At 43.4% G+C, this 11,493-nt stretch overlaps 1 protein-coding gene across 1 annotated transcript in view; it reads right to left on the reverse strand.

Moving 5' to 3' along the window:
• AHCY (adenosylhomocysteinase) overlaps nt 1–10,873 on the reverse strand; it is a 50,996-nt gene extending 40,123 nt beyond the window's left edge. Inside the window, exons 1-4 of the mRNA XM_054980910.1 lie at nt 10,758–10,873; nt 6,449–6,639; nt 4,112–4,187; nt 222–374 (exon numbers count right to left, since the gene is read on the reverse strand). Of these exons, the coding sequence (XP_054836885.1) occupies nt 222–374; nt 4,112–4,187; nt 6,449–6,639; nt 10,758–10,785 (448 nt within the window). The 5' untranslated portion in view covers nt 10,786–10,873. The remainder of the gene's footprint in view (nt 1–221; nt 375–4,111; nt 4,188–6,448; nt 6,640–10,757) is intronic.
• Between the last annotated feature and the right edge of the window lie 620 nt (nt 10,874–11,493).

Below are 11,493 nucleotides of genomic sequence, written 5' to 3' on the forward strand. Positions count from 1 at the left end.
ATACACCAATGCACAATCTTTCCCTCAGTTCAAGAGAGAAGAATGACGAACTGGGTAATCAGTACATAAAGCCTCTGCATAGCATACTTGGCTCAAACTTAATGACAAGAGCATAACAACAATTAAGAGAGCATGCCTGCTTCACTCCCACCATCACCCAAATGACTACGCCCAAGATGTAGTTTGCAAACAAATGTTTACAGAGGATGCAACATAGTTACCTTTCAAGAGCTGTGGATGTTTGGTATGAACCAAGTTGGTGAGGTCCCCGCCATCGTCTAGAATCATATTCAAGGGCTGTCCATCCTTAAAAAAGAGCGTCTGTTCGATGCACCAGATGTACTCCTCATCTGTTTCCCCTTTCCATGCAAACACTAGGCCCAAATCAAACAAAGAAGTTCATTAGAGCAGTTTTAGAGCTAAATGAATGAAGATGATATCCTGATAGTTAGCAGCAATCTTCCTTCAGACAACAAGGAACCCATCTCTGCACAGCGGAAAAAAAACCCCAATGCAATCAAGTAAAGAGAAAAGGATATTTATCTCCAAATCATGCATTTTAAGACCTTTATCAAAATCCATCGGCTTCTCCTGGATGCAAATCATAATACTATTTAACGTGCATTACCAAGATACTAATTTCTTTAAAAACTCTGTCTCAAGAAACTTAGCATCTGAAATTTGACACAGGAGATGAAGGAGGAGGAACATGTGAGCATATACAAGAATGTCCAGTTATGCGTTCTTTGTTTCAGAAGACTGTTGAGGACTAAGAAGTTGGTGCCTGAGGTCTCACCGACAAGGTGGATTGTGAGCGGGGGTATGCAGGAAAGGTGTGGTGGGGGGCATGGCTATTCAAATCAAAACAGCTTCAGTCCTCAGCTTTCACAAGCAAGTAATTCAAAGAGAAATTGGGAATTCCAGAGGTAGCAACATCCCCTTGCTCTTTCCTAACCATAATTCATCAAAATACAACATGCCTATACATGTATGTCCACCTTTTGGGAAAAGCTACACTCTAACACTGTATGTAGCTTTCTCTTTTACTCAACGACCTAATAAGACCTAGCAAGAAAAAAAAATCCTTAGTGTTTATTTTAACCTAGATTGGCTAAACTACCTCTGTCTATCCAGATCTCCTCTTGTATTGTTCTATCTAAATTTCCTTCTCTAAACTAATACAGAGCATTGTTCTGCTTAGTGTAGAATTAAAATTTAACTAGTAATATACTGCTGTATCTGAAAAATCCAAATATTAGTGTATATTCAACTTCTTGTCCCTTTAGTTACAAATTACTTTGCAATATGTAGACATGATTCAACACATAACTGACTGAAGAGTAAAACTTTATGAAGGCTGAACTAAGTCTACCAACCATTATGTTTATATTGACATTACTGAAGAAACAAACATGATTCCTTTCTCTTCTGATAAAGTGCATACCTGTGGCTTTGATCCTTATCTCTGGTAACAGATGTCTCTTGGCTTTTAGTTGCAAATACTTATGCGTTCACAGAGATACAAGGCAACATTGTTGTAACCAAGAGAGCCAGAGAAACCTAAAGAATCAATTAATGCTGTGTTTTGATTAATATCCATGATGCCATACTGATGTTAGCTCCCCAATGGTATTTCATAGATGTATAAATTAATTAAAAGCATGGGTAAAAAGATGTGATTCAGGATGGCATCTAAAAGAAAGTAAAGTAGGTTCCAGGTGAGCCTCAAATGGGAGCTTCAGGCAGGTAGCCGTGTTGGACCGTAATAGAAGAGCAAGATTTGGGTCCAGTAGCACCTTAAAGGGAAGTGCATTCCAAAGGCAAGGAGCAACTGCAGAAAATGCCCTGTCTCTGTCACCTGCCTCTTATCTCTAAGGCAAGGACACAGAGAGGAGGGCTTTTCTGAATTGGCAGGCTGGATACTATCAGAGGAGACAGTCCTTCAGATTCCCTGGCCTCAAGCCATTTTGGACCCTAAACGTAAGAACCAGCACTTTGACGTGCCTAGAAACAGGTGAGTAACCACTACAGATCCTCCAGTAGCCTTGCTGCTGCATTTTCTGAAGTTCCTGAAATATTTTCAAAAGGCAGACCCACATACGGTAATCTAACTTGGATGTCATCAGAGCATGGATCACTGTGGATAGATCACACTTCTCAAGGAATGGCTGGAGCTGGTAAAAAGTGCTACAAGCCACAGAGGAGACTCAAGCCTCCAACCATAGGCCACGATCCAGTACCACCCTCAAGCTATAAGCCTGCTCTTTCAAGGGAGTGCAATCTCCTCCAGGACAGGTTGGCCCTGCAGCTCCCGAGCAGCTTCTCCATTGACTAGCAGCACCTGTCTTGTCTGGACAGGTTCAGTTTATTTTCCCTCATCCATCCAATTAAATTCTCCAGGCACCTATTTAGGTCTGTCACAGACCCACTTGGCTTAGCTGTTAAGAAGAAGCAGAGCTGGGTTCATCCATATATTGGTTGCGCCCAGATGACCTCCTCCAGCAGTTTCATGTAGTTATTAAATAGCATGGTGGATAAGGTGTAACCCTGTGGGACCCTATAGCATAAATGCTATGGGGCTGAGCAACAGTCCCCCAGCACCACCTTCTGGAACTGACTGGTCACGTAAGACCAGAACCACCAACGTATGGTGCCTCCTACTTCCAACCCAGCCAGCTTCTCCAGGATACCACAGTCAAGGGTATCAAAAGAAGCTGAGTTGACCAGGATAATGAACAGGAATGCACTTCCCTATCATTTTCCCAATAGGGTGACAAAGACCATTTCCACCTCAAAGCCAGGCCTGAATCCATGTTGAAATGGGTCTCAAACACCTTGCCCAAGAACAGAATATTAGCCACTGTGCAGTAGTTCATTTGGGCCCAGGAATGCCTTCTTCAGGAGGCGTCTCAAAACTACTTTTTTCAAAGTGGGTGGAACTACACCCTCCCACAGAGAGGCATTTATTACCCTCTGAACCCAGTCAACCAAACCAGCCTGGCATGATACTATTAGCCAGGAGGGGCAAGACTGGATGCGATAGGCCACACACTTTGAAGCCGCCTGTCCACTTCATCAGGCCTCACCAATGGAAAGTCATCTTATAACTAGGACTAGACTGCGCTCCAACAATGTCCGCAGATTGAACCAGTCCAACTGTGGTGTCTTCGTCCCCGCTCCCTACGTTCCACCATAGCAGCTTCATTCATATGAACAGGGCCTTCTGCAGGCGCCACCTTGCACACGGGCAAAATCAAAAGCTGCCTGTACATGTGCATTCTCTGTGGTGGCCCCTGCCCTACGGAATGGCCTACCTGAAGATGTTAGGAAGGCTCCCGCTCTCCTGGCTTTCTGCAAACAATGCAAAACTGACTTATTCAGGACAGACTTTTACTCAGATAGGAGGGCTGCACTGCAAGGAAGTGATCCCAAAGAGATGCATAAGTAAATGGATAGAGAGTGGACTTCAGTCTTTACTGCTATTGCTGTAAGTATGATCCTAATGAGTAGTTCCTATGTTGATTAATATGTCAGAATTGCTTATGCCCTGTTTCACCATTTCTTCAACTCTGTATTGGAATCCTGCTGGTTTTAAATCTTTGCAAATTTGCATTTATATATCCTATGACACTGTTTATTGAAATGTCTTTGAAACTGACTGTACTGACTCGAACTGTGTAATCCACATTCAGTTTCAGTGAGCAAAACGGACTACAGATAAATAAAAATAAGTATTTAAAAAGTCATGGTGGATGCAAGCACTTTTATCTGCTAAATGCATTCCAAAGAAATCACAGTGCATCTTCCTTAATAAGGAAGCAAATAAAATTATTAACATCTTATGTTTTCACTCTAACTAACCTGAAAAAGCAGTGCGGCTTGTTTAGCCCAGTAACTCTAACAATTCCTGCTAGGGAGATTTATCTGTGCAATTTTGTCTCATCAGTGCCGCATTCAGGCTGCGAGCTCCCTTTCCACAGGAAAGCAAAACACATTTCTTCTGCTCTGATGCAAGCAGGACAGCCTGCTCCCTAGTATTATTTGATACTCACTGGACTGAGCAAACAAGTTAACAAGAAATTCAATTTAAAAGGTTTTTTTAAAAAATTACCAGGAACTCCAGTTTTGGCAATAGCTGCAGCAGCATGATCTTGAGTGGAGAAAATGTTGCAACTCGACCACTGCACCTGGAACAAATAACCCCAGACAAATACGTAAACACCAAGCTTTAATCCCCTCTCCAAATTAAAAATGAAACAGTTTGAAAAAAAATGGGAAGCAAATCTTTACCAAATACCAGACCAAGAAGCTAATGCCGTCTTTCAGGAAGCTTCATGGAAAGAAGGACAGCCCAATGAGACAAGCAACTGTAGGAAGTCTACCTATACAAGGCTTTTAGTATGTTTCCAGACAACCTTGTTTTATTTACAGAATTTTTGCACTGTTTTTCTACTGAAATAGCATTGAAAGGGAGCTTCTATATATGAATAAAAATAAACACAGAATAAAAGCATCAGACTTAAAAAAATGGCAGCTACCAGCAGCACAGCCATAGCCATAAAAATCAGGGAAAGTGTAAAACACAAGAGTAGGCAAAACAATGAGTCACTCTGAATAAATGTATCAAAAATATTCTAATGGAGTAACAAAGACTCTCATACAAGCAATAAAGAGGCAGTCAGTAAGAAGCATTCAATATACATGAATTGGCCAAAGCAGTAAAGAAGCAGTCAGTAATAAACATTCGATATACATAAATTAGCCAATCCTGCACTACCAACCACCGTAAGTGCACCTGTATAATAACCAAAAGTCAATGAAAAAGGAAGACGTCCTGAATGAAATCAATCCAGACTTGGTCCGACGGCTAGTATGCCATCTGTTACTCTGTCGAGATTCACTGATTTACTGTTTTGGTGCTTTGCAAGAAGTTACATTTGATTGTTGGTGGTAGAATTTCGCCCCTGATGACGTGATCCTCACGAAACAGCGGAACTCAGCCGGCCCTGTCTGTCGGGCGCAGCGAGCAGCTTTTTAGTAGCCCTTTGGATTGTTCTCCACCTGGCACCGAAGATCGGCTTACTAAATTGCATTTTGATTATATTGTTGGACTTACCTTCATCGGACCAAGTCTGGATTGATTTCATTCAGGACGTCTTCCTTTTTCATTGACTTCTGGTTATTATACAGGTGCACTTACAGTGGTTGGTAGTGCACGATTGGCTAATTTATGTATATCGAATGTTTATTACTGACTGCTTCTTTATTGCTTGTATGTGACTCATTGTTTTGCCTACTCTTGTGTTTTGCACTTTCCCTGGTTTCTATATGAGTAGGTTCCTCTCTTGTGCTATAGCCATAAAATCAGCAACAGTATGAAAACGATCCTGAAACAAAACAGGCACAAAAATCAGTACAAAAAGCAAAAGTAAAAACATGCAAGCAAACAAATAGCAGCATGTCAATGCATCAGTTTAACAAATACCCTCCTGAAAAAGACAGTTTACATGGCCAAGAATGAGACACAGAACTCCAAGACTAGGGATTACCACTAAAAAAGCTGCGTCCCACCAACCTCAGCTCTAGTAATATGAGATTGCATGGCACCAAAGGACAGCCCCTGATAGAGCGAGCTGTATTTGGGCTGAGTGCTCTCAATTCATTGAGATCAGCTGCAAAACCAATTTGGGATGCAGAGCTCAGGATAGTTTAAATGGTTCTTCCTTCACCATTTACCCCCCAAACCATCCTGTGAAATAGGCAAGGCAAAGAGAGTCACTTACCAGCTTCACATCATAGTGGGGATCTGAACTTGGATTTCCCAGAATGGGGGTTGGGGGGTGGGGGCAAGAACACGGGTAGCATCACAGGCGATGATATCACTTGCAGGGGAAACCAAGAAGTGATAGTAAATAGCTGTAGGAATCACATAAACTCTTAAGATAAATCTCTATGGTTTTACCATAGGGTTTCTGTAGGTTTCTAGAGCTACTTGCCATCAGTTCCTGCAATTCCTACAGCTACCCATCATCACTTCTGCCAGGTTTTAAAAAATTTTCCCCCGTCACCGCTTGGAGTAGTAAGCAGGCAACAAGAGCTCGGGGAAGGACTCCCTCACCCTGATCAGAGGGAAGGCATCCCTACCCAAACCCTGGACCATGTTCTGATCACTATATCACCACACTGGCTCACGAAACAGCAGTGATAGCTCTAAACATCATCTCGGTGTGTTTGCTCCCTTTGTCCTCAAGCACTTTTAGTAGCTAGCAGCATGTCTAAAAAGTTTCCACACAATTACACTAAACATGACATCTCTGAAGACAGGCGTTCTACTGTATTCTATAAAAAGACTCTATTCTTGGCAGTATATGATGTTTGATTCTACCTTGACCCACAACATTCAAGGGCTTATTTCTCACAAAAGTATTATGGGACCCTGTAACTTTACCTCAGCACCTAGCGCCACCAGAGTTTCAATTAGAACTGCGGTCTGCACAGTCATGTGTAGGCAACCAGCAATTCGAGCTCCTTTCAGTGGCTTTGTCGTAGAATACATCTCCCGCATCTTCATCAACCCCGGCATCTCATTCTCAGCAATCTCAAGGGCCTTGCGACCCCAGTCTGCAAGGCTGATGTCAGCTGCAAGCAGAGGGAGAAACAGGTGGTTAAAATACACATGCATGAAGCTATAGTTCATTCCAGCTTTCCTGTTAACACTGACAGCGCAACTGCTACAAAGCTATCAAAAACACACCAGGCAGCAGCTGGGAGAAAGAGGAGCAGACCTTCTTGATTACTTCTTAAAGATGGTTACACAACAGATTATGCTTCCACGGGCCTAATATTATGAAGCCTTTCTACATTCTGAATACATTTTCACAGCCATAACTCTGAGGTATGTTACCAACACTACAATCTCAGAGTTACAGCCTTCTAAATCCATTGACTTCAAGGTGTGTAAACTTTGCTTAGGATTGCATTGTCCCTACATTGCATAAAATGGCAGCCCGCACAAAAGAAGATTTGTTTCGTAGAGTTTCAACAGTGGTTTAGTTTATAATGTTATGTGGAATTGTCACATTCCAAAATAAAGAGAAACTTTTAAAGATATGGAGCTTTTGTCAGTTCTACAAGAACCAGTAGCTGAAATAAGTGCTCTTAATAAATATAGCTTATATTTTTTAACCCTAGATATTTAAAATCCCCCTTTTCAACAATTCTCTGACGTCTAGAGAAGTATTTGAAGGATAAGCACTATGCACGAGAGCCAGTGTGGCATAGTGGTTAGTGCCTCAGACTACGGCCTAAGAGGCACAGATTTAAATGCCCTCTGCCTCAGAAGCTTGTTGAGTAACCTTGGGCCAGTCACATAACCTGTGCCTAACTTACCTCACAGGGCTGTTGTGAGGATAAAGTGGAGGAGAGGAGAACAATTTAAGCCACTCTGGATCCCCATTGAGGAGAAAGGCAAGGTAGAAATGAAACTGTGATTATAAGTTTCTAACCTCCCTCTCAACAAACTGCTGGAGATAATGATGGAGCCATTGTTGTCCATGGTGTACACTTTTCTGTCCCTCATCTCTTTCTAAAGCGCAACAAAATTTTACCATTACAAAGATCTTATCTTTATAACTCTTCTGCAGACAACCATTGTTCGAGGATCTTGTTTGACTCAGGATAACAATGAAACAGAGTGAGTGCTAGGAATACTTGACCCTCACACAACTATTCTGACCATTCTTCTCAGGGAGCTATTGTTCTAAGATCATGCATGTATCTGCCTCCTTATGGCACTGCCTGAAATCCAAGTTTTAGGTTAAAGGCGCCTGCCTTCCTTGTGAAATTCCCAGCTGCACCTGGTTGGCCACTGCTGGAAACAGAATGGAGAGTTAAACAGACCTCTAGCTTGACCCAGCAAGGCTGTTCTTACTGCATTTTCACAGAATGTGCACTATTAATTGCATCTCCCTCCTTCAGCTATCCAAAGATTTCAGCACCCTTCTATTTTATTTATTTATTTATTTATTTTACCCCGCCCTCCACACAAGCGGGCTCAGGACAAGGTACAACATTGATTAAAATACAACTTAAAATCAATTATAAAAACAGATAAAATACTGTGCCCCTTTCGGGGCAACCAGCGGGAGTGGACTCTCCATACCCCTTGTAGAGGGAGACTGGTGGAAGGCTCAGTAATGATGGGCTAAAATTAGCCTCCACCATATGCCAGGTGGAACATCTCCGTCTTACAGGCCCGCCTAAATGATACAAGATCCTGGCGGGCCCGAGTGTCCTCAGACAGAGAGTTCCACCAGGTTGGGACCAGGACTGAAAAGGCCTCCTTGAATCTGCATCTCAAGGAGTTACAATAGCTAACCAAAGGTGAAGTCCATAACGAGAGGGAGGAAACAGATAGTAAAAATTCATTTTTACCCTTTCTTTGCTCTTCCATCTCTTCATAAATGGGATTTCAACTGAATTTTAGAAAAACAGAAAGCCATCACAGTTTCTGCCTTTAGGGGTTCCCAGTAACCGGAACAAAAGATTTGGATGCCATAAAGTCAGATCTTATGCAAATCCTGATGGCTTTTTGTTTAACAAAGGGGAAAAAAAGAATATTTGGAGTACTCAGTTGTGGAGGCCACAGGAGCTTTAGGTACATGGGATCGGGGGGGGGGGGGGTGTGCAGAAGAGTTCACACGGCCATACCAGAATTAAACACTACTTGGACCAATTTTAACCAACATCCTTTCATCACAATACCTACTCATTCCAACAGAACATGGTCAGGATTTAATGGTTAATCCCTTTCCGATCCCCTTATAGCTGACACTAGTATTTCATTAACCTAAGTAATTTGTCTCATCAGCAACTTCTGCAGTACTCTGTGGTTCAGATATCACCTTCAGTTGCCATTTCTTCTAGACAGACTCAAAAGCATCTAAGACTGAAGTCCTTCCAGAGACTTATTTCAGGGGTTCATGGGAACCAATCTAGGGGAGCTCCATCTCTGGTTAATTTTAAAGGGTTTCTGGGCAGCAAAGTAAAGTGCTGATGCGAGTCACTTAATAGATAAAAATGAGCCTCAACTAAAACTAGAGCAGGGAGTTGTTTTTAACCACCAAACCGTCAAGTTTTTTCAAGATGTCAATAGAAAATAGTGAGAAAGTTGTAACAACTTTCATGCACATTTGTGACTTCCACACTGGCATATTTTGACAAGACAGCTGTACAACTTAAGCACACATGGGACTCTTAAGACACACAAGAAAACTTTTAGCAACAGACTTCAGCAATTCAATTCTGCAGTGATTTATATGCTGGGTGGAACTTAGGCCTCGAAGCTTCTGCAATTTCCCAGCATACCAGTACTTTCACAATCCAGTTCTACTGTCCTTTCAGACACATGACAAGCCCCTATGTGACTATCAGTGCTTAACACGTCTCCTAACTAGTGTAAAGATAAAATGTCAGACCACGATCCAAGAGAAATAGGTTCAAACCCCCTTTTGGTCAGCAAATCTCAGGCTAGCCAGTCTCTCAGCACACTACTGCTATGAGGATAAAGCAGAGGAGAGCCACCATACCCACTCCTTCGAGGGACAGTGGGATAACAACGCAATGGATTAATACAACAATCTCGTTCACAAGCTAACAGTGAATGCACATGTAATCTGTGTTCAGTGTTATACTTGTTTTTTTTCTTCAGAAATGTGTTGAATAAGTCTCAAGTTATCTTCAGTGCATGCACAGCTGAATGTGCAGCTCAAAGGCCAGATTTATCCAGGTTCTGGTGTCCAGTTTGATCTGCAAAGTGAACACACTTTGATTCTCTTTAACAGATGCATGCATGCACAAGTGTTCCCTTTAACACATCAACAGGGCTAAATGTGGAGGCACTTCGGAGAAAGTCTAAACTAAGCATACAAATTAGAAAGTGAATGGATCTGGGAAAAGATAACTCTCGCTGAAATATCTAGAATCAGATTTCTTCCAATTCAGGAACAGACCCACATTTTCCCTTGGAGTCACTGCCCTTCTTTTTAGTGCAAAGGCCATTACAGTCATGGCTTTGCAAAATACCTGCTTTTACGCAACTGGACAAACCGAGTGTCTTTTTTATTTATTTTTAAAAGGGCAACTCTCAAATCTAACGTAGTTCTTGAAGCTCTACATTTCGAAACAGCCCAGCTTCTCTGTAACGCGGACTATTGATAGCACCCTCCAGCGCGCTTAACATAGCAAAGAGCCAGAGGCGGCTTGACAGCGTGGTCCCCAGAAGCATTAAGGGAAATGTAGTCACCACGTCTGCGAAACTAGAACACACACACCCTACCGGGGAATCCGAGGAACTACAACTCCCAGAAGCCGCTTCTCCTTCCAGAGCCCACATGGAGCTTGCTCAGAGGCTTACACGCGAGCGAGTCACGCCAAAGTCCGTTTGCACTACAGAAAGGGAAAATAAGCCTCCCCACGTACCAAATCAGAGTGAGCGTCAATGGATAGCTACTCTTCATGTTCAAGTCCCCAGTTCTCGGCGCGTACGTGGCTTTGAGTACAAAGAAACACGTCCTCAGAGGTGCAATTTAAAAAAAGAACCCTCCACGCCTGCCGAGTGAACCAGGCGGGAGACAGAGGCACCACCGCCTCGGCGTCCGCAATTCGCCATCAAGGCTGCAGAGGAAACAATCTACCTCTACAGGCCTCGCCGGGAGACAGTTCAGCAACACCGACGAGGCGAGAAAGAGGCCACTCACCAACTTTGTAGGGCAGCTTGTCCGACATGCTGGAGTTTTTTGCAGCGGGAGCGGGAGAACGCCGGAGTAAAAGAGGAAGGGGAGAAAAAGCGGCGGGCGGCAAAAAGCGGGCTTTAAAGAGCCTCGCCCCCTTTTTGGCAAGTACAGGCGGCCGTTTCCACCAATCGCCATGTAGGGCAGGAGGGGGCGTGGCCGTGGAATGCGCAGATGCTCCAGGCGCGCTTCGGTGCGGGTGAGCACCGCTGACGTCGTGGGTGGTGCCTGGGAAGGGCTCCTGCCCCGCCAGGTGCCCTTGGGCACCTTTCTCCTACAAGCGGTGCTTGGTGGACCCCTCCCTCGCTAACCGTCTTGCTGCTGCGCGCCCCCCTTCTTAATGACTCTGACTAGAGAAGGGAGCTCTGACTCTCCAAAGCTTACACTCGGAAAATCTTGTCAGTCTCTAAGGCGCCACTGTACTCAGATCCTGCTGTTCTAACGAGAGAGCGTTTCTGATGGGTAGCCGTGTTGGTCTCAGTCGAAGAGCAAGATCCCGGTCCAATAGCACTTTAAAGGCCAACTAGATTTTTAAGGTATGGTCTTTCAAGTCAAACCTCCCTGACTCTCGAAAGCTCTTATGTTTGAGATCTAGTTGGGTCTTTAAGGTGCTGTTGGACCCGGATCTTGCTTTTCTAACTATAATCAGGGAGGCTTTAAAAAAATAAAAGAAAGGGACCCTGAATGATCAAACATCTCTGAC

Source organism: Eublepharis macularius, chromosome 5 (genome assembly GCF_028583425.1).
Source record: "Eublepharis macularius isolate TG4126 chromosome 5, MPM_Emac_v1.0, whole genome shotgun sequence".
Lineage (NCBI taxonomy): Eukaryota > Metazoa > Chordata > Lepidosauria > Squamata > Eublepharidae > Eublepharis > Eublepharis macularius.